This window comes from Protobothrops mucrosquamatus, unplaced genomic scaffold, assembly GCF_001527695.2.
Source record: "Protobothrops mucrosquamatus isolate PMUCROS unplaced genomic scaffold, P.Mucros_1.0 scaffold332, whole genome shotgun sequence".
In the NCBI taxonomy this organism is placed as follows: domain Eukaryota; kingdom Metazoa; phylum Chordata; class Lepidosauria; order Squamata; family Viperidae; genus Protobothrops; species Protobothrops mucrosquamatus.
In genome coordinates, this window is record NW_015386671.1 from 18,355 (window position 1) to 41,768 (window position 23,414).

At 35.9% G+C, this 23,414-nt stretch overlaps 1 protein-coding gene across 1 annotated transcript in view; it reads left to right on the top strand.

The window, feature by feature from the left end:
• Positions 1-3,634: 3,634 nt before the first annotated feature.
• The window catches only part of LOC107286838 (pituitary tumor-transforming gene 1 protein-interacting protein), a 23,718-nt gene continuing 3,938 nt past the window's right edge, over positions 3,635-23,414 (top strand). Inside the window, exons 1-6 of the mRNA XM_015815271.2 lie at positions 3,635-3,826; positions 7,118-7,170; positions 11,161-11,269; positions 13,546-13,657; positions 17,829-17,897; positions 21,764-21,810. Of these exons, the coding sequence (XP_015670757.1) occupies positions 3,697-3,826; positions 7,118-7,170; positions 11,161-11,269; positions 13,546-13,657; positions 17,829-17,897; positions 21,764-21,810 (520 nt within the window). The 5' untranslated portion in view covers positions 3,635-3,696. The remainder of the gene's footprint in view (positions 3,827-7,117; positions 7,171-11,160; positions 11,270-13,545; positions 13,658-17,828; positions 17,898-21,763; positions 21,811-23,414) is intronic.

Sequence of the window (23,414 nt, forward strand, 5' to 3'; positions counted from 1 at the left end):
AATGAAAGTAAGTCCTATGAATGCTGTTTTGAGCTCCTGTATTAAAAACAAAGGAGGTATGAAAACAATTAGCAAACAATACATCAGTTACATCATACAATATAAATGATGGAGCTGATGTACTTAGCTTAGAGGCCCCATTTTACCCTTTGTTAAGGATAATCTGAGAACCAGCTTGTTAAGGTATCATGGAGACCAGGAGACCGTGAGTTCTAGTCCTACCTTAGGCACAAAGCCAGCTGGGCAAACTTGGTCTCTCAGCTCTAGGAAGAAGGCAATGGCAAACCACTTATGAAATCTTGCCATGAAACTTCAGGAACTTGTCCAGGCAGTTTCTGATAATCAGTCACAATTGAATGCAAGCAACAACAACAAAAAAGCATACTCTGTATTGATTGAGGTGACATAGATATATCCATATACTGAATGGAACTGTTTTCCAAAATAAATACTCCATTATGTACCCTGTGCTCTGTTAGCTCAAGCTCTCTGAAAGAAATTAAAATATGTTGGAGTGATCTTTTGGGAGATGGGTGAGTTTCATGGAGATGGTGGAGGATACACTTTGTCTTATGGCTGGTGCTTTTAATATCGGAAGAAGACAGATAGGAGAATGCTTTCAAGAATTGTTGTATTTCAGTTTGGTCATGACTCCATAGGTAGCTGTTCTATATTAAAGCCATTTTTACGGGTTTTAACTTGAAGTATTGGGATGCTGCAAATACTTAACTTGCTTTTCTGGGGATAGGTTTTCACGGCCAGTATCTGTTTAACAATGTTGAGCTTCAGGATTTAGTGACTGGTTTAGGCAACGGATTTCCTGATATTTTGCAGCAATTGTATCTAGCATCTTCAGAGACAAAGTGGTCTGCCACGTGGACTGCAGGCAACTGAGCAGGGGCTGACTGTGCTCCTGTTTTTATAGCCATACAGTTATAAAGCTATATAAAACTATATAATTTTGTAGTCTTTATAGGTGTCCTGACTGCAATAAGGACAGGAACCCAGTCAAACATTGCTTAGTTACCTGTGGTCTGGACAGGTAACATGATTGCTAAATCTGAAGCTCAGTACTGCCCAACTTGCTTTTCTGTTTTTAAGAGTACAAGGCCTCTAAGCAAAATGAGAAAGTTACCACCAGTGCCAGCATCAGTGGTATCAGAGTAATAAATAGAAACAGCTCTGTGCCATCTGTCCCGTTCCCCCTAGCTAACCACCTTAAATGTGAATAGATAGTATCCCTCACTGATGCTGAAGAAAAATTGAACTGCTTGTCTAGTTGGATTTTGTACATTTTCTTAATGAAATATTTATTATAAATGGACTTTTTGACAGTGCTGGATGCTTGTGCATGCAGAAGCTATTAAAGTGCTACTTGGGTGTAACATTAATCTGTTTCTTTTGAATTTTATCTTGTTTGGCATGATATAGAGTAATTTTTCAAATACCAAATTTTGGATGTGAATCCCACCATTCGTTTTAGAACAAAATTTATCTTTGTGTTGCATGGAAATGTATAAATTTAATCAGAGTTAAAGAAAACTGGTTTTGACATTTAATGATATCTTATAGTATATGTTTTTATGTAAAGTGTGTATTTTTAATTAAAAAATAAAACATTTTGCATTGGGTGATCAGACCACTTTTGACATATAGAAGTCTTCTTCATTGTTATAGTACGAATTCCTGCTAAGGTGAAAGATACTACTCTCACTTAGTATAACATAAGAAATAGGCCTACATGTATCTCACCCCTCTCTTTCCATTCACTCTGCTCTTTTAATCCAGCGTTCCAAATTAGACCATCCTAGTTCAGTGTTCTAGGTTTCCAAAGTATTCTCATTGGGCTTTTTGGGGGGAGGGATTCAAAAGATGGTTAAAAATTTGAAGATGTTTTTACTATTTAGCAACCACTAGCAATTCAATCATTAAGCAAAACAGTAACTAAATGAACTTTGCTTACAATCTTAATTATCTTTCCTTTGCTTTACAGTCCTGTGAAGGCCATAAATGCCAGGATTGATTGCAAAGTTACTCATCACAGTTCTAATTGTGAACAATTGCTAAAGATTTGTACTTATGTCTATAGTTGGGCACAGAATCAGTCATTGAGTAAAGCAGTTGTTAATTAAGGCATGTCACAGATTCACTGAATTACCACAATCCTGGGTCTCCTAATTGTGGTTGTTAATTGAACTTGCGGGTCAATAAACAGATGGAGTCAGGAGCATGGGGATGCCTTCTCTAAATCAGTTTTCAAAGAATCATAAGAATGAAGCCTACTTGGAGAATGACAAAAGACAGTAGGAAGGCCGCACTTTGCACAGACTGGGTGTGTCAACTGAAAAAAAACCTGAAGTTAAGCTGGGTCTAGTAGGCTGAGCAGGTTTCTGTATATTAGTGGACCCTGAGGCCAGCCTTGTTTGCACAGGCTGATGGGCTAGATCAGGAGTATCAAAGTCGCAACATCACATAACGTGTCGCGACATATCGTGACTTTTTTTCCATTGCCGGCGATGGGATGGGTGCGGTTTCGGCATGACGCATGTGGCCCGCAGGCTGGCAGTTTGACACCCCTGGGCTAGATAGATAATTGAAATGGGGTGGGGGGAGTGGCTAGATTGGTGGAAGAGGTTACAGCACCATTGTGTTGAGAGCTGCAGTCCAGCTGCCTAACACCCAAAATTTATTCACAAATCCACAAGGATGCCATAACTTTGGGCACAAGTCACAAGTCTCTTTATTCAGCACCCTCATAATTTCAAATAGTTGCTAAGTGAACAGAAATTCAAGACTACCTGTACTGAATTCTCCAGCATTTCCTTAAAAATTGGAAATCTAAGATACTATTCTCTGGTAACTTACAGAGCTTGCACTAAGTGACAATGCAAGCCATTTATATTTCCTTCAAAGTAACACCTGTGATTCATAAAAAAAAGTTATAGCCTTACAGATTCAGAATCATAGTTGAAGAATCTCTTTTTAAGGCTCTAGCAAAGAGTTTGAAAGCTGAGAAAACTTAAGAATTGTTTTAAAGTTTTTGTCTGGCAAACAGTTAAACAAGAACATGTATGAGGTTTGCAGTTCACATCAATCTCAAATAGAGATCAAGTGCTGAATGCATTACATTAGGTAAACTGGTGTCAGCGACTTTCCACCAAAGAAAATGATGCTCCAATCTGTCTCCATAAATACTTAACCTAGCTATTTCAACGTCAGCAACTTTAAAATACATGGACTTCAACTCCCAGAATTCACCAGCCAGCAGGCAGTTTCTCAATCTACAACTTTAAGAGGAAGGCACTTCAATTCCCGGACCCACCATACTGGCTGAGGAATTCTGGGAGTTGAAGGCCATCCCTCTTAAAGTTGCTGAAAATGAGAAACCCTGTCCTATAGAAATAGTTCATACAACCCGTCATCCTGCCTTTCTCCAAACGCCAGTTTGTTAACAGCACAGCCAAATAGGGGCGCCCCACATCCGCCTTCATTTCTAGAAACGGCGCGGCGGACCGAGCGAGAGAGAACGCATCGCGGCCTCGTGGGCGCTGGCGAGCGTTCCTATTCGCCGGGAGGCATGGGCGTTGCCACGAAGTTAAAATACGCTTGCGCGAATCGGGATAAGTTCTCCCTGAATTCTATGGGAGCAGGTGGGCGGAGAAGTGCGTGGGTTATCGGCTTTGAGTGGGTGAATTGATGTCGGTGATTATGGCCTGCTGGCAGCGTTTCTGGACTCTGGCCGTACTGTGCGTCTTGCTATGTCGCTGCCCGACGATGGGACTGGACACTGTGTCCTCTGTGTCGCCTTCGCCAACTCCTGCTCCGAGTAAGCAAGGAGCGGTCCTGTCGCCTATTCGGGCCGGGCGGTGTGGGGTGCATTGCGGGAGGGAGCATGGCCTGCTCAGGCTCGGCTTCCTTTCCCGCCTTATGGCCAGCTTTTCGGCGGTGGGGAGAGTCTTCCAGTCCCTTCTCTTGCGTCCGTATTTCCTGGGTCCTTTCTGGATACCGGCGCATTTTTCTCCCCCGTTTTCCTTTTCTCACTTAGGCTTCTTGCAGATGTGGGGAGAGGGGAGAATGTCAAGCCCCATCCCCATTTTGGGAGTTGCAGGCCTGATGGCTCTGGAGGTGACAAGGCTCAAAGGTTCAGGAACTCTGACTCGGGGAGCAAAGTCTTTTCGTACATTTAGCAGTCTCTCTCGGCCCCGCCCCAGGCGTCTTTAAAAATAAGGAGCTATATCGTGCTAAATCCCCTTCAGTCTTTTACAGATGAACGTCCTTTCCAGTAATCTGGTTTTATCATTTTACTTTGACCTAAAACTGGATACAGTTCCTGCCCTTGTATTGTTTTCCCAGACTTCTATGGCCTCCTCTATTACTCCATCCTCCATAAACCTGCAGTACCTCGAGCTAATATCTTAATTTCAGTGAGCATCAGATTAACACTTAGAATAACCTGGGCCTTCAGGGTTGATGCCTTTTCTTTTACGAGATTGTGAAAATGACATTCCTCTAATAGGATGATTTAGCTGAAACTCCTACAGGAACTGCCTGATTTTATTGCAGGTAGCACTTCCTACATTTTCCACAAAATAGTTGGAACTGAATTAGACAGGATATTATGGATTTGAAGTGGACTTTACTGTTGGTATTTTAAAGTGTAAGTTAAGAACAGCTACGAGACACCTTATATTAAGACTAGTTGAGGAAGGTATTTTATTTACCTCTCAACCCCATATAACATTTCTAAATTAAAACATCTCTGAAGGTACTTTTAGTCATAGTATGAGAGAGTTAACCATTTTAAGTTCTAATTTATTAAAGAGCTGATTTTATTTTCTAGTAATTTATAGCTTATTCAACCCTAATAGAGTTAATTGTTTTAAATATAAAAATTTTGAACATTTTTCTTTGAGTTGATAGATTAGGGCGAAGATCTCTGACTCAAATTGTCACGATCATGTGATTCATTTGCAAGATCTGTAATACTGAGGCCTTTTCATACATTGGTACAAAAGTCTCCAAGGTCAATGAATAGTTTCACTGTATGTCATTCAACTAAATGTTTTAAATACTTTATTGAAGAACACTACTTATTTGCTGTTTCATTTTGGCTGCTTATCTTGCAAGATTTTATATTAATCAGAACATCAATATTTAATTTGGTTGCTATTGGACCACAAAATATTAAAACAATACAGAATAAGAAAAGTTAAAAAGTAAGCTAAAAGTGCAGGAAAAGTAATATATACATACATACATACATACATACATACATACATACATACGGAGTGGCTTTTGATACTCTTCACAGCAGTTATAAGAAAAATATATTTTAACATTTCTTTTAATGTTATGATTCTTTTCTCTAATTATCCTGTCTAATCATCAAAAACTGCCAATAAATAAAAGTGTTATTAGCAATTCTCTTTAAAGAAAAATTATGTCTTATCTTCCATTTGCTATGTCTTTTCATTTCATAAGTATGTTTTCTGAAAAATTAGTCCAGATTACTTTTAATGGAAAGCAGACTAAATTTGACAAGATGTAGGACCGACATAGGTAGAAAGTGGTCTGCCTGTGGCAGAAACAGGACCATGTTTGGGATGTGTAAAAATTGGGGGGGATTTGACGCAAAGGAATGAGTATTTCATCAGGAACCCACATATAGGCACAGCTCTTGGGGTGATGGGTGAAAAAAGCTCTGGAGAGAGGTCTGTAAACATTCTCAATCATCCAGATCATGGTTGTCCCAAACATGCTATTTTCAAAAGGCAATTGGACTTCTTCTTTTTTTTTTTGAAAATATTTTGTTTGTCAACCAAGAAACCTCTTTAGTTCTAAACTGAAGAAACTTCTTGGATTGGAAGCTAAATGTTTTCAAAATTAAAAAAAAAGTCTAGTTGCTTTTTGGAAAAAGCACCCTTGGGATTCTGGAGAGAGGGCTCTGAGGAGAACGAAGCAGCAGGATACAAGGGGCAGAATGGAGCTGGCAGGGGCTGCATGCAGAGTGCAACCTTCATCTTACTGCTTAGGCAAGATGATGTTCTATCCTCCCTTGCATGGAGAAACATGTTCCACTTTGCCAAGATTTGCTGTTATATACCACAACAATTTCTCCTTTCAGCTTGTGCTCTCTTTTCCCAAAGCAGTCTTGCTTTTGTACTCCAACTAATTAATGACTGTAGAGTGCAAGAAAGTTCTGAATGACTTTGGCTTTGTCTGCCTCATCCTGCCCCTTCCTGCTCAGTATGGCACCGGTGAAAGGATGCTCTGGGGAGGTGGCAAACAGATTGGAATCTCTGCTTCTCCCTACCACATTGGCTGCACATCAGTCCTTAGTTCAGTTAATATGGGTGTCAGTAAAACCTGATCGAGAGGTCATTTACCATAGCTTGAGTTTTTTTACAGTTAAAAGTGTTGGTGGGACAGGAGTCAGAAGCATTTTCATAATAAAAAAGGCATGTTAATCTGCCTATGGCATGTGACAGATGCAGTTCAGTTTTATGTTACTCTGCAGTTCTTGGGTCACAGTGTGCTTCTGCAGAAGTTTCCATTTAAAATAAATATAGTTCAGCTATTTAAAATACTCAAGCAAAGTGTTCTATGTGCAGTTGTAAATGTAAGTTAGTCTTTAATGACTTTACATGGAAATTTTCCTGAAATGGTTGCAGTTCTTAAGACTATTCTGCAGCTAAAGAATCACTACAAAATGCTGCTTACAAGATGTAAAAAATAAATACTTGTAAATACTATTTTCATTTTATTCTAGTTAGCGTTTTTGTACAGTAATGCAGATATACATTGAATATGTTATGCAACTTAGCGATGAGCATATTTACTATGCTACAATATTGGAATTTATTATAAAATGTACTTTGCTGCTCAATAACTGCTTTATTTAGGTGTAGTTGAAATTTATATAACAAAATGCTTTCTAAAGCCTAGCATCTTGAAAATCATTAGTTTTCTGAAATATTTATACATATTTGATTCACTCTGAAATTTTGACCTTTCTTGGATCTAAAGAGTCTTTGCTTCTCTATCTATACATTTTTGTCAGAAAATTTACAACCTTCAGATTTAAACTTTCCCATGCAATTTTCTTATTCTTTTTCAGAATGTTCTGATTTTACTGGAATGAGTTGTGAAGCATGTACAAAAAATACTGTCGTAAGTATTTTCATTTTTTATTTAACCAGAGGAAAATTTTGACTATTTTTACTGTATTTCATGGGCAGAGACAGATTTTTTTTTTAAATGCAAACATTTGTTGTTTGATATCAGTAAACAATAGGTCACTGGCAACTAGAAGACAATAACATTTAGAGTTCAATGACTTAAAAGATTTTCAGTCTACAGTGGTGGGCTTATGTTAACAAAAGAATCTGAATGCAGAGAATGTAAAGAAGACTATGCCATATTTGGACATTCTGAGGGATGTAGATAAGAAATCCAAATTTTCAAAGAGGGTGCAGCTGCAAGAGAGCACAAAAAGTTTGAGATCTAGCTGGGTATAAATTATGAATTTGTATTTCTACCCCACTCAGCAGTTGTCAACTCTCTGTTATGGTTATCATTCCCTGGAATACAATAAAGATGCAGCTTTGAGTTATGTTTCTTTTTATCTCTGTGGTAGCCTGACAACTTCCTGCTGAGTTTTCAAATGTAAGGAAGGTGTCATAAATATTTGGAAAAAGAAAGCTATTTCATTGATGGGAGTAAGCCATAGTTTGGTAATTACTAATTGAATCTTCAAGTTTATTCTTCTTGTGTGGGCTTCTAATCCCTCTTTTGAAATTATGTTAAATCACAATTTCAATTTTACCCAGTTGGTTGTACAAGCTGTGATTTGTTACCAAATCTTAATATAGTTAATTTATATATGAGGACAAACTGAAAAGTCTGAAAGAAGGGGAGAAAATCGAGTACGGTATTTGCGAGGACTGTGATAAATATGTGAGCTTATAAACGATTTACTAAATATGATTTGTCATAACATGAAAGAAAAAAGTTAAATTTGTCTCTTTGAATTCTACAAATGAATGTGTTTAATGTGCTGGGTATTTTAAAACTGAAGATAATGTGACTACAGGTAATCCTTGACTTATAACTAGTTGTTTAGTGACCATTTGAAATTACAACGGACCCCCCCCCCCAAGCTACTTATGACCTGATTTTGAAAGTACAATAGCTCAAACCCCTCACAGTCATATGCTCACTTTTGGGTGCTTGGTAGTTGGCTTACCTTTACAGCCGTTTGCAGCATCCCACAGTCATGTGATCATGATTTTCAGTTATTTTTGTTAATTTTTGATATTTACTTCCAACAAAAAACAACCATTAGGTAGAATGGATTTGCATAATTTACCTTAAAAACATCACATTGTTTAATGAGCATGATGTTTGCTTAACAACTGCAACAAAAGTTGTAAAATTAAGTCCGGTCATATGATGTCCGGGTTGATGATTGTAATGACTTATGCCTGTAATTCTGTGAACAATTCTGGTCATAAGTTGAGGACTACCAATATTAAGTGTGTCTTTTTAAATTAAAAATGAATCTCTTGGCATGAATTCATATGATGGTTATTTCATGTCCTAGTGAATTCTGATAATAACTTAAAATCAATATTGATTTGTTTCACTTTCCTAAATTTGGATTGTGAACTGTTCACGCCTAAACATTTGTTTAGTTGAGATCATGTTTAGAGGTTTTTTTTTTTAAAAAAAAAATGATTTCAGAAGAATAATCTTTTACAATGAATGGCTTAATTTATAACAGTGACCTTATTATTTAACTATAGCATTTATCTCATTATTTTCCTTATGTTATACGATAGCCATTTAATTAAGGATTTTTCTATTCTTTTGCTGTAATCAGAACTTTAGATTCAGCAAGAAAAAGAGAATGGAAAGAACAAAAGTGAAGCTAGAATTCAGTAGCACCAGGGTATAGTAGAAGAGAGGAACAGTGATAAAGTAGGCCAGAACATCATTGATAAAAGAGGATGGGAAGCTCCTAACAGCAGAATACAGCCAGCGAAGCAAGAGTCACATTGTGTTTCATTAATATGGTTATGTGTCAAGAAATAAGACATTAGGATAACAAAATTGTGGAAACTGAACAAGCAAAACTCCCCTCCTCATTCATGAGTGGGTTCATTAAGGCAGTGTCTCTGAGTTATTTGAGCTCCCTTTTCCAGGAAGAGAGCTAGCTGCCTTCTTTCCAGAAAAGCCTGGAATTGCAACAGCCATCTGCTCTTTGTTAGTGATGTTTTAAAATACTCCCTTTCCTTGTTCAGCCCAAGTGAATTATTTTACAGATATGAATCCACAAAAGAGTGAAGAAAAGGAAAAGAAGACTGATAAAATTTTCTGATACTTCCACCAGCCCCAATTTTTTAAATAAAAATGGTAGCTATGCAGCCTGAATTTTTTCACAAGAAGTTATCTTTTGAGCCATATTGAAATTGTTAAAGCAACATAAATGTTTTAGAATCATTAAGTCCTGAATTCCAAGGCTGATGAGTTGTATTGATAATTGGATGATGAATGCAGCAGGGAAATTACTATAGCACTGCCAGCATTGTTCTTAGGAAAAAAATACATCTGGAGTTCATCATAGCAGTGTTCATAAATATAATTGTTCGGCGGAGTAATTTTATAAATAAAGCCAGTATAAAGATTCTGAATTTCTGGGAAATTACATTTTTATTTCTTGCTCAGATTAGTACAAAATACATTTTCAGCTTCCAAGCTGAAGAATGGGAAATAATATGATGGAGCTAGCCTATTATGACCGTAAGTCATGATAGTTGTAAAGCGATAATCATGTGGCTAACCCGATTTTACAACCTTTTTATAGCAATTTTTAAGTGCATTGCCATTAAGCAAATGCAATAGCACTTAGACTTATATACCGCTTTACAGCCCTCTCTAAGCAATTTACAGAGTCAGCACATTGCCCCCAACAATCTGAGTCCTCATTTTACCAACCTCAGAAGGACGGAAGGCTGAGTCAACCTTGAGACAGTCAGGATCGAACTGCCAAACTGCTGGCAGCTGGCAGTCAGCAGAAGTAGCCTGCACTACTGCATTGTAATCACTGTGCACCATGGCCAAAGTCATTAAGTGAATGCCGCAGTTGTTAAGTAAACCCATTATTCGCTGTGGGGTTAGGGTTACTTCTAAATGATCAGTCATAAACTGAGACCTACTTGAATTTTTAAAACTCTTCTGGTTAATTTAAGGAAGTAGGCCTGGACTAAATCAAATACAAGTAGTCTTTGACCTATGACCATTTATTTAAGAACAATTTGAAATTGTGACTGGACTGAAAAAAGTGACTGATGACCAGTCTTCACTCTTATGTGTGTTGCAGTGTCCCCACAGTCACATGATCAAAATTTGGGTGCTTGGAAACCAAGTATTTATGATGATTGTTGGGTCCTGGGATCATGTGATCACCATTTGCAACTATCTCAGGCGGCTTCCAACAAGCAAAGTCATTGGGGGAAACTGAATTCATTTAATGACCATAGTGATTTGCTTAATAACCATGGTGATTCACTTAATGGCTGCAGCCAACAAGGTTAGAAATTGTGTGCAATTTAATGACTACTTTGCTTAGTAAGGGAAGATCCAGTCCCACCTGTGATGAGTCAAGGACTACCTGTAAGGTAAATGTGCTAGCAATTATAACTTGCTAGCCTTTAAAAATGGGATCTTGATAAATCAAGATGAAATATGGTGTAATTTCATTCATTCAGTATAAAGCATTCATGGGACAAAACATTCCTGTCATAACTGATACTTTGGTATAGTGATTAAGGTCCTGGACTTTATATCAAGAAATTCCAAATTTTACTCCTCTCTTAAGTATGAAACATTGGTTGGGTGATTGAGCCAGCCACTCTCTTAGCCCAATCCACCTCAGAGGGGTGTTGGAAAATTAGGAGGCAAGAATATTATGTAAACTGCCTGGACTAGTGTAATAAAGATGGGGTGTAAATATTAATAAGATCAGATTGCCAATCTGCTGGCTTTTTCTGGTACCGATAGAGTTGCAGAAGTGTTAGTTATAACCTTGATAAAACTGCTGATTTAATAATAAGCTTGGTTCATGATAAACTTTTTATTTTTCATTCCTTTTCCTCACAGTGTCTTTGGTGCAGTGAAAATTCTACTTGTATGGATTATCCTGTAAACAAAATCTTGCCACCATCATCGTTGTGTTCACTTACTAAGTCTTACTGGGCAATATGTTGGGGTATGTAATCTTGTATATATGTTAAATCAACACAGGCCAGAATATAATTGCAATGTCTTTATGAAAGAACATTCAATTCAGTTCAGTGTCTCCTGTGAAATGGTATCACTATTTATTTAGAAAAAAATTACGGATGTCAGTATTCTGTAAAACACTCTAGAGGGTTAAGAAACAAACAGAAAAAAAACCAAAAGATTAAAATTTATAACATATCAGTGCCATATCAGCGCCTTCTTAAAAAACACACTACAGAAGCCTCTGTTGGTGACTGGATGATTGTTGTCCAGCAAAGTAGGGTCCAAAGAAGGTCTCTTGAAAAGGTGTGAACTACCACCTCCTTTCCCACAAACATGTGCCTTTTCCAGGAGGAGCATGGGTTTAGAACACAGGTGGCAGATCTCACAACTGCAGGGATTCTGTCCACTTCCTCAGGACCAGTTAGCTAAAAATCCACCCAGGTAATGCAGCAAAAATATTTCCCCAGTCACTTCATAGGAGCACAATTGGAGTTCAACCCAGAGCAAATCCAAGAGACTTTAACCAATGGATGCCTAGAAGAATCCTCACAGCAGCCTTGCAAGAGTTCCCCCAGTCGTTCTTTTTATCAAGGAAAGATCTGTCGTCCGAAACAGCTGTTGGCTGGCTCTCAGTGGATGCAGTAAAAGTGGAGAAATACATTCTCTTCACTGTTCTTATCACGACAAGGAAAAGTGATAAAGATTTCACCTGCATTTAGCTCTATTTTTCTTCAGGGTTGTTCAAGAGATGCCTATATAATTTCATAAATCATGGTATCTCGGAGTTCTATATGTTGTATGTGTGTTTCCACTCTCCTCATGGATTGTATTTTCGTCTTCATTTATGTACATGAACTTGGAGTACAGAGTGAGTTGTGTACCGCATGTTCTGCACGGGACCATGTGATCAGGAATGTGACAAGCTTAAAATGGAACAGTCAGCATTGGGGTGCACTGAGGATAATTTACCTCTGCATCCATTGGCTTGATCAAGCCTGTTTTCAACTCTCTGTCTTTTCCCAACTTCTTCCCATGCCAAATCTGATCCAGTTCTGTACTGTTTTCCAGTTATCCTGCTAACAGATGAACAGACTCAGACAGACTCCCAATACCCCTTAAATAATTTCCTTCCAACTTTCCATTGGTTTAGAAAGGATATAAAGACTTCACCAAGGTGAAGAATGGCCATGTAACCTGGATTCTCTGGAATATTTCCACTACAATAAACTCTACGTAAAATTTATTGTGATATCAGTTTTTTGGCATAAATGTGTACATGAAGAGAGGATGTATTCAGTACAGGAAAATGGTTTTGTAATGACTGAGTGTGGAAAATGTGTCTGATATTTGATGCAATTCTTAGGATTAGCAGGAAGGGACTTTTTAAAGTCAGCCTTATTTTATTTTATTTTATTTGGCATAGAGGAAAGAGCCTTCTGTATTCATTCCAGCTATGGAGCATGTCCTCTAATGTTTTTTGGCCCCACTCTAAATTTTTAGAAAATTTGTAAGGATATATTGCTTTTGTTTGGCTTTCAAATGTTAATATGATTTTAGTATTTGTTAATAATTTTAAATTATATTTTTTACAGTTTTATATTCAGTATTTGTCTGTAATTTTGTTAACTACCTTGAAGGCTCTCCATAATAGAAATATTGGCTATAAACTGAAAGACTAATACTGTTTAATCTATAAATGACTGTTTTATAAAAACAGGAAGTGCATATTGAACCTACTTGATATTTGTCTGGTTCATGCACTATGTTTCACAATAGGGTGGTTTGTTTTTAGTTTGGTATGATATGCAGATTGCTTTACCGGGTTTTATAAACTTCATATTTTTTTCTTGGGATGTTCTATGATAAACTAAAGACAAATCGTATTATGGCATAGCATTATGTAATAACTGAGTCATTGTCTCAAGTACGATTCCATTGATTACACAGTTTTTTTCAATTTGTATCTCATGACATTTTCCTATTAATGTGAAGTAGGTGATAAATGAACACTGCTAATATATGGATTATGAAACGTGGGCAACTGCACAGTCATGTTATTACAAATTAAATAAAATATCTAAATTTAGCAAATAGATACTGTAGTGATAGATCTTCCTTTTTATCATACAGATACGTAATAGTGCTTAATAAGAGTGTGCATGTAAGCATAATGGACATAAATCACCTTTTCCCATAACATACTTTTCTAATGGCTACTTTTTCTACCTTTTCTAACTTTTTTTTACTTCTGATTTTCAGCAAATTTGGAAGCAATCATCATCACTATAGGTGTTGTAGTAGGCATCATTCTGATGTTCATAATTTGTTGCTGCTGTTATTGCTGCCGCAGATGTCGTAGGCGTTCTGAAAGGTACACACATTTTTTAAAAACGTTTTCTTGATTTTTTTTTCCTTCTGAAAATAGCATTTTTGAAGATTCTAGCACAGGGGTGTCAAACTCGTCACGTGACATGACGCGACATATCGTGAATTTTTCCCCTTGCTGGAGCTGGGGTGGGTGCAGCTTCCGCGTGATGCATCTGGCCCGCGTGCCAGCAGTTTGACACTTCTGTTCTAGCACATCTGTTCTTAGGGATCCAACTGTAAGTAAATCATACCATAATTATACTATAATATAATTATAAAAGATTAGATTGTTTAGAGACATTTTAGGGAAGTCAGTCGGGATTGTAACATATGCAGCAGAGATTATTCTTTCTTATTGTTTGATGGAGAAAATCTCTTCTTCCCTAGCATTTATCACAGTTTTATAGACATTAAGATTGAGGTAATAAACAATGTTGGATATGTAAAAACTGTAAGGACTAAAAATTTGAAGTTTTCATCTTGAGTAAATTCTGCTTTATTATAATCAAATGCCTATGGCTATTTTGTAGCTAATTTGATTCTTAATTTTTAAATATATTTACACAGAATATGTGTATCTACCATCCAAGCTAGATTATTTGCATGTCTAGGGCCTTACTTTCTTATTTGACTACTTTTTCTGCATGATCTAAGAGAATAATAATCTGCTATTTGCTGCTTTTAAGAGGAAATGTTTGGATTTGAATTTGAGGCATCTTGTCATTGGAGATAAAAAATATAAAAGAAAAAAATATTTCCAAGATATAAAATTATTTAACTATCTTAATCCTGATCTATATGTGTAATATGTAGATTTAAAGTTTGTCACGCAAATGGTTTCAGAAATCATATAAAATTCATTAAATCCAGACAATGTTCTAGTATGATGACTTTCTAATACAGGCAGTCTTCAACTTATAACCATTTGTTTAGTGACTGTTTGAAATTACAACAGCACTAAAAAAATGACTTATGACCATTTTTCACACTTACAATGGTTGCAGCATCTGCTTGGTCATGTCATCAGAATTTGGGCACTTAGCAACTGCCATGTATTTATGACAGTTGGACTGTCCTGAGAGCATGTGATCATTTGTAATCTTTCCATCTGGCTTCCAACAAGCAAAGTAATGGGGGAAGCCATATTCATTTAACAACTTAACTTAATTCACTTAAATCTATGGCAAAAGAGGTCATAAAATGGGGCAAAATTCACTTAACAACTGCCTTGCTTAGCAACAGAAATTTTGGGCTCAATTGTGGTTGTAAATTGAGGACTACCCATAATGATCCCATTTACATGCTAGAAAGAAAAAATGAAATAAATAATGAAAACCATAATTAGGGAAAACTATGAATAAGGGAATAGCACCATAGATAATTACCATCTTAAGTGTCATCTTGAATTCTCAGAGAAAATGCAACAAATATAATGAAATAATATTAGACCTAAGCTTTAAGCATGATGGATTATATTACACACATAGAGGTCTCTCTTGGCATCTGCCAGGCCTTCCATACTTAAATACTTTTTAAAGAGTCTTTAGTTTATATGTAATGCTTGCCCCACTCCCAATTAAATGAAAAGTTGGCATGCTATAAAACTTTTAGCTAACAACATGATTTTTATTACCAAGGATATGTCTGGAGTCTTTCTGGACCTCACAGGAATTTTAGAAAATAAAATAATGTGTGGTTGTATCTTTCCAACTGTAAATAACTTAAAAACGTAAAAATGACAGCTATCATTGCAGAAACTTCCCAAATTTGATTTATCTATGACTAATTTTAAAGCTGTGGCTAATATTTATATTTGGCAGAGGCCGTGTATTAGATATTGTTTGGAGCTTTTTTTTCTTCATTCCAAATACATGCAAGATGGATTCCTTTGTTTTAAAGTAAATACGTTATTACATGACACTGGGTGGTTTACAAAAGGATTTAAAAAATCACAACAGTAACACTGTGCTGAGATATTAAAACTGATCATAGCATGGGAAATTAAACCTTGGTAGAATGTTGATGGCCATAATTTATTATAAAGACGGATTTAACTTTTTTTCATTTAAAAAAAAACCTGTTATCATTTTCCAGATCCTTGAATATTTTTACAAAATATTTTTATCAAATAAATCCACAGGTGTGTAATCTTTTTGGTAGTGATATTAAAGCCCATTACTTGGTACAGATATTGTTTTTGTATTGTCAGTTTATATTAAATAGACGAAATTTGATACGTCCTTGAATTTTGGGGCTATAGGAGGTAGAATGCATATATAGTGATGAATTTTCCCCTCTCCCTATCAGTAAAGCCATGAAAATACCTTATTCATTAATCAGCTTTTTAAAAGATTCCTGAATGGATCTCTCAAGATGGACTGTGGGGTGGCATTCGGATTACAGGTAGTTCTCGACTTATAAAAAAAGTGACATGACCATTTTTTACACTTATGACCATTTCAGCAGCCTGATAGTCATGTGATCAAAATTTAGATGGCTGGTAACTGACTCAATGATTGTGATGTCCTGGGTCATGTTATCACCTTTTGCGACCTCTTACGAGCCAAGTCAATGGGAAAGCCAGATTTACTTAACAGTTGGATTACTAACTTAACAACTGCAGTGATTCACTTAACAGCTGTGGCAAGAAATGTCGTAAAATAGGGTAAAACTCACTTAACAAATGTCTCATTTAGTAACAGAAATTTCGGCTCAATTATTGTAAGTTGGGATTGCCTGTACTCATTCCATTGCCCGTACATGGAGGTTGGCCTTAAAGAAAAAACATATAACATATAGGGAGTTTTTGGCTGACAACTATTTGTTCACTTAAGTGGGGCTGAACAAACAGTATTTATAACCAGGTCTCAAATTCTGGCCATCCCGGCATCTCAGTGTGGTCACAATCTGGACTATTGGCAACTGGATCATACTGAAAATAGTTGAAGCATCCTGCAGCCATGTGATATTTTTTTTGCCAATTGCATCTTCTCTTGGGTGACTCCCCACAATCAGAATCAAAATGGGCTAGCCAGTTGGGAAGATGCCATAGAGGAAGGTGGCAGCTTGCTCTCCCTTCCCAGCATCTGCTCCTGGGCCCCAGAGCCCGCACACCCCTTCCGTAGCCTTGCTTAATTCTGTAGTGCTCATTTGTCTTGCCTGTTGATAAACCACCAACACCTTGTTGTCTCCCTGGTTGGCTTCCCCATTCACTTTCTTGGAAGCTAGCAGGAAGTTTCAAGTGATGGCCAGTGAATTCTAGCTTAACAATCCATGATCCTCGCTTAACAACGACAAGAGGATGGCAGTGATTAATGTCACTAAATGATGCAGTCATGTGTCTTCGCACTTTATGACTACATTTCTTTTAATGGTGGAAATATATACTTGCTGAAAAATACTAATCTTCAAAGTACAGTTACAAATACAAATAAACCAAGTCAAATGTCCCATAGATCATTTTTATTAAATATATATATATATACACACACACACACATTCATGGCATTTTTGGAATAATTCTTTAATCTCTCACATAACATGTCCACTGGATGTCAGTGTTCTTTCTTGAAACGGTCAAAGTACAGTGGTAGTAAATAAAATTTCCTATTTTGACCAACAAATCAAAAGTTAATAACTAAGAAATATTTTTCTATTGATCCTTTTTTCACACTTGTTTTTCCATGTGAGTTGAAAGAAGAAAATGTCCACTATTCTACTTAATAGAAAAAATAAATTCAGTAATACTTGCATGATTCATTATTCTGTTTGTCATGTTGTTAAGTATCCTGATAAATTGTCCACTTTAAATCATGAGAGTATATTAGATGAGGTTTATTTTTATATAAAACAAATCTCTTTACTATATCCAGAGCACTTTAAATCTGAACTATAAGTTTCATTTAATTTAAGAATTGAATTAAAATTTTAGAATGAAGTGTAATTATAATAGCATTTGATAATGTTGGGTTCAGATACATCCTGATCGTAAGTCAATAAAGATACTACTTCTGATTAGCTTACAGTTTGTAATTAGGCACACTTTGAGGCTGCAAAAATTAAAATGATATATTCCCTGTTATAAGTTTGGTAATCTAATAAATTAATGCCACCTGAACAGTATATTTCTGGCATATAGTTGTTCTGAAATCGCATATATTTTTTTTCATTTTCAGGAGAGCAATTGATGAAGAAGAAACATTTATTGGAGATCGGGAAGAAAAACGATTGCAATCTGCTCAACGGTAAGTTTGGAAATTATTAACTGTAATACTGCTCTCAGCAAATCTTAAGTATTTGGCTACAGAAATATTATTAGGTTGCAGAAGCAGAAGATTCCTGATGCCTTTCAGCCTGTCTTTGGTGAAAGGCTTTGAGCTTCAAAATAGTTTATTGGCTTGTTACAAACAAGGATCCAAGTTTACTGTTGGTCACAAGTGGAAGAGTGGCAGAATAAATTACAGTAATCTGGGCTATTCATTGGTTGAAATTCTGCCAATATCCCTGCTATGGTGCTGCTTCATTTTATAGGTAGTCCTTGGGTTACAACCAATTATTTAACAAGCTTTTAAAGTAACCATGAAAGAAATAAATTTGCACTTAACAGTTATCAAAGCATCCCCGCAGTCATGTGTCAAAATTGGGGCACTTGGCAACCAGCATGTATTTATGATGATTGCGGCATGCTGGGGACACATGATCGCCTTTGTTTTCAACCAGCAAAGTCAATGGGGAAAGCCAGATTTTGATTAATGCCTGTATCATTTGCTTAGCCATCACAGTTATTTGCTTAATGACTGCATTGCTTAGCAACAGAAGTTATGGTTCCTATTGTAGTCATAAGTCAAGAACTACTGTCTGTATTCTCCTGGAATTCAGTTCTGCACAGCAAAGTAACGATAAATAATAGTACTTTCTTATATTTATGCATTGCAGAGATCTGCACTGGTTGACTAGATTGATCAGGCACAATAAAAACTCTAGTTTATTTGTTTACTATTTTTTCACATTTTTGTGCCATCCATCTCCCTCAAATAGTTAATGCCTGGCTGTTTATAGGGCACCTTTTCTGTTGCAAACCTTTGCAGCCATTCCTACATGCAAGACAGGCTTTTTTTGAAGACGCCCAATTGTTAGTCTGGAATGCAGGAGAAAACCTCTTCTGTTGTTTGTGGGCTATGGAACAAATTCCCTTGGAATATTGCTCCCTTTTTTTATGCATAGAGAAAAATTGTAATGACATAGCTTTCATTGAGCTTTTAATTATTAATTGATTGTATTAACAATTTCAGTTTTTAACTATTGTAAAACTTTTAAAAATTTTGATAGCCACACTGAAAATAGAAATCCAATATATCAATCAGATAAATATATTATTAAAATACATGCCTTGTCTAGAGGCTTCCATAATGTACACTTTTTAAAAATACATGTATGTAAGAATCACAGATAAATATACATAAAGCCTAGTGAAATATAATTCATTTTTAAACAAAGTTGCAGAAATGTTCTTTACAGAACAAGAGCCAGCCAGCTAGATAGGCATTTTGTCTCCTTGATAAATATCTAAAATAATAAAAGGACCTTCATCTGAAGGCTAGATGGAATCTCTTATTAATTTCATTTTTCCAAGAGACTGTTAAAACAACAAATAAAATGCTTACTGAAGGTATTAAAAAGAAGCTAACTGCACCTATTCAAAGAACGGATAAGCTTAGTTTATGAAGAATACAATTCTAGATCAAGTGAGGGCAATCAGGAGGAAAATGGAAAGAGTAAGGAAAAATTGAGAAACCAAGTCTTTTTGGAGCTAAAAATGAATAAAATCTCCAGAGGCAGTAATGCTACTTTGTTTCTTCCTATATATTTCTACTACTAATCATGTGTTGGGTATTTTGTGACATATTTCTTTCTGAGGTGCAGCTCTAATGAATTGCTTCCTTAATTCAGCATTTTAGCTTCTTTTTTTAAACTCTGCTGCTGGAGAAGAGATAAGATAAGATAAGATAACCTTTATTGTCATTTTTATACTGTGTGCACAATGGCACACATCAAAAATGAAATTTAGTTGCCCGCTCTCAAAGTGAAACACATACATGACACACACCTAATACATACTATGAACAACATATGTATAGACCCACATCCCTACATATACATAGCAAATAAATATTAAATATTGTCCATCTTGAATATATAACGGAAGGAGGAAGCTTGATAGTTCGCAAGGTTAATGCTGTCTGGAATGAAACTCTGGCTGAATCTGGATGTTATTTGACCACCAATACCTTAAATTTTATCTGAATGTCCTCAGTGCAGCTGACATAGTAATTGTTATCACATAAGGATACCAAGAAATGCTAATGGCTGCTTGGCTGGTGCTGTCTGGATTAGCTGTAAGCTAATCAAGAGCAGCTACATGTAGAGTGTGTTGCTGTAATCTAGGCAAGAGGTGAATAAGGATTAGATGACAGGTAGTCCTCAATTTACGACTACAATTGAGCCTAAAATTTCTGTTCCTAAGCAAGGCAGTTGTTAAATGAATTTTGACCCCTTTTACAACCTTTCTTGCTGCACTTGTTAAGCTAATAACATGATTGTTAAGTGAATCTGGCTTCCCCATTGGCCGTGCTTGTCAGAAGGTTGCAAAAGGTGATCACATGACCCTGGGACACTGCAACTGTCATGAGTCAATTGCCAAGGGTCTGGATTTTGATCATGTGACTATGGGGATGCTGCAACAGTTGTAAGTATAACAAACAGTCATAAGTCATATTTTTCAGTTCTGTTGTAACTTTGAATGATCTCATTAAATGAACTATTGTAAGTCGAGGACCATCTGTAATCACTCCATAGTGGTGTCAGTTTCAGTCTTTCTCTAAAATGCAAAATAATCTCCATTGGAAGTTATAACAAGAATGACTTGTATTTTCTTTTTACTGCCCACGTCCATAAATAGCAATAGTACTTAGACTTGTATATCACTTCATAGTGCTTCCCAGCATTTTCTAAGCAGTTTTCAAAGTCAGCACATAGCCCCTAACCATCTGGGTCCTCATTATATCGATCTCTGGAAGGATGAGTCAACCTGGAGCCAGTAAGGATCGAATTCCTGGTATTGGGTAGAGTTAGCCTGCAATACTGCATTCTAACCACTGCATCATTACAGCTCAGTAAAAGCCAACATTGGGCAAGTATTTATTCTCATGAAGTGGATTACAATATTGCTTTTTATAATCTTCACAGCAATAGTAGAAATTGCTTATGTTTTTATCTTAAATGAAAGTGCAATTGGAATATAGGGATTGTAGATCCCACATAAATCAGTTAGTAACTAAATTCAAGAAAGAATTTATGATGATTCAATCCAGTGAACCCCAGGAGAATAAAACAAATATCTCTGCCCATTCTAAGTCAAAGGCATGGATGTCTTTTGGTTCTTGTCCTCTAAGTCAAATAAAATTTATTACTGACTTTGAGCTATTGCGTACAATAGATCTCCTGCAGTCCTTTCAATTTCAGCTGCTGAGATTATCATCTCGGAGAAGTTTATTAAAAGGAGTTGATCTGAAAATAGAAGAAAACCTCTGAAATATTCTGGTGTCAAAAGTAATACAGAATTATATTTACTGACACTTTCTTAATCTTTCTATAAAGTACCATAATCTAGAACTTAATTTGTTTTGCCTTTGAAAAAAATATTTCATTTTACAAGCTATCATATATGCTAAAATTTTAAAAGCTTGGTTGATACTCATATTGCATTCATTATGTGTGCTTCAGTCATTGGAAATCAATACAGATAAAATTTAAAGGAAGGAAAACAACTTTGAACTGAAGATTGATTCAGATGCTACAGAAGTATTTACAGATATGAAAATCACACTGCAATATCAGATATATTGTAAATTGTATTGTGTTGATATATTTGATCATCAAATGTATATTAAAAATGTATTTTGAGATGTAGAAATGACTGTAGATGTAATTCATTTTTCCTGATTGTAATAGCTATACATAATATTATTAGTTAGCACTGGTTTATCATTTTTATTTTATAATCATTAACTTAAATATCTGTTATTTTCTCTAATATTAATAACCTTTGCAGGAGACATGAAAGAAGAGTGAAATATGATGAGCTACGCAGAAAATATGGTATGTATAACATAATTTCCATCTGAAGCTTTTTATCTCAATAGTGTTTGTAAGCATGATATGTAAATTCTGTTTAGCAAAGGGAAATGGCTGATCAGTGGAACCTCTTATTCAATTTGTTCCTATATCATTAGTGTTTTGCAGTGCAATTTGTGAAATTGTGAGGTTAAGCAGTTTTCCTGCCTCATTAGACATTCTGCTTGTAAAGTGATGGGCAGGTTTAACCAATGTCTCTTCATGCATGTTATCCAATGCCTGAAATAAAGTTTTCTAGCCCATGTAAGTGTTGGGGTTAAATGTTTGCCTTTGGCATTACATTCAAAATTTTGGCTGCATTCACATATCACACATAATTAACATGATTTATAATTAGAGTTAATGTGTAATTTATTTTAGAACAATGAAACACAATTTGGGAAACAAATAGCCTGATGTATTTCAGTTTTTTCACTAGTAAGCACCATACTAGTGATTACTATTAAGTCAATATCCAATTCTGGTTTGTTCAGTGCATTTTTAAAAAAATGAAGTGTAACTTTATGTGAGCTTTGAATACAATCTTGGCATATAAATGGCATTTTTAACACCAAAAGGTCAGTTAGCTAGTTCAATACTTCAAGCCTATTGAATTGTGAATGTGTCACTTGCTTAGGATGGAAAAAAAGAAAATAGAAATAAAGAACTAAATATTATTGAGCCGTCAGTGGCATATATGACCCAACTATAAGCGTAAGGAACAGTGTTTACCATAAAGTTAAAATAAGCAGCTTGTTGTTTCACCTGGATACAGAGGAATAAAATAAGCAATAGATTAACTTGCTTGCTCTATTTTGCAAAAGGAATTCTCTCTCATATATATGCATGAATGAATAATAGAGGGGAAATAATTTGCTAACACATTTCTAAATTAAGATGACTACAGACTTGTTTTATTATGAAAAAGAATCATTCTCCCCTGCTTCCCCCCTTTTAACTTTTCTTTCTTCATTTAAATGGTAATTATACATTGATAATGCATACCATGTATCCCTCACTCTAGTTGTGGTCCTTTGGGTGGAGGGGAGGATGCACTAGCACTTTGAAAGTGGACTGCTCCACATGAATGGTTTCTTTGTGCAGGAATTTGTCAGATTTTTTTCCCATATATTCTTGAATGAATACACTTTGCCCAAATTCTACTTTCATTGCTAAATGAAACTTAGAAAAGAAATGTTAGAAAATATATTTGTTATTCATTTGGTACAATCTTATACATTCTAGAAGAAAAACACAATGTTTTCCATAATTGTCTTTAGACTGAAAAATTTGTTACAGAATAGAGTAAGCATACATAGAAGGGAATAGTAATAGCTCAGAGTTGATCTGTAAGGTCCTTGATGTTTTCTGAGCTGAGGTTGTTTTCTTACAGATATGTCATTACCAAACTAGGTAATATCATCAGTGCAACAACTAAGGACAAAAAGCACCAAGGTCCCATATTTTATTCATGGACTAGAGCAGGGGTCTGCAACCTTAAACACTCAAAGAGCCACTTGGACCTGTTTCCCAGAGAAAAGAAAACACTAGGAGCTACAAAACGTGCGCAGGGGGGAGGGGGAGCTTCA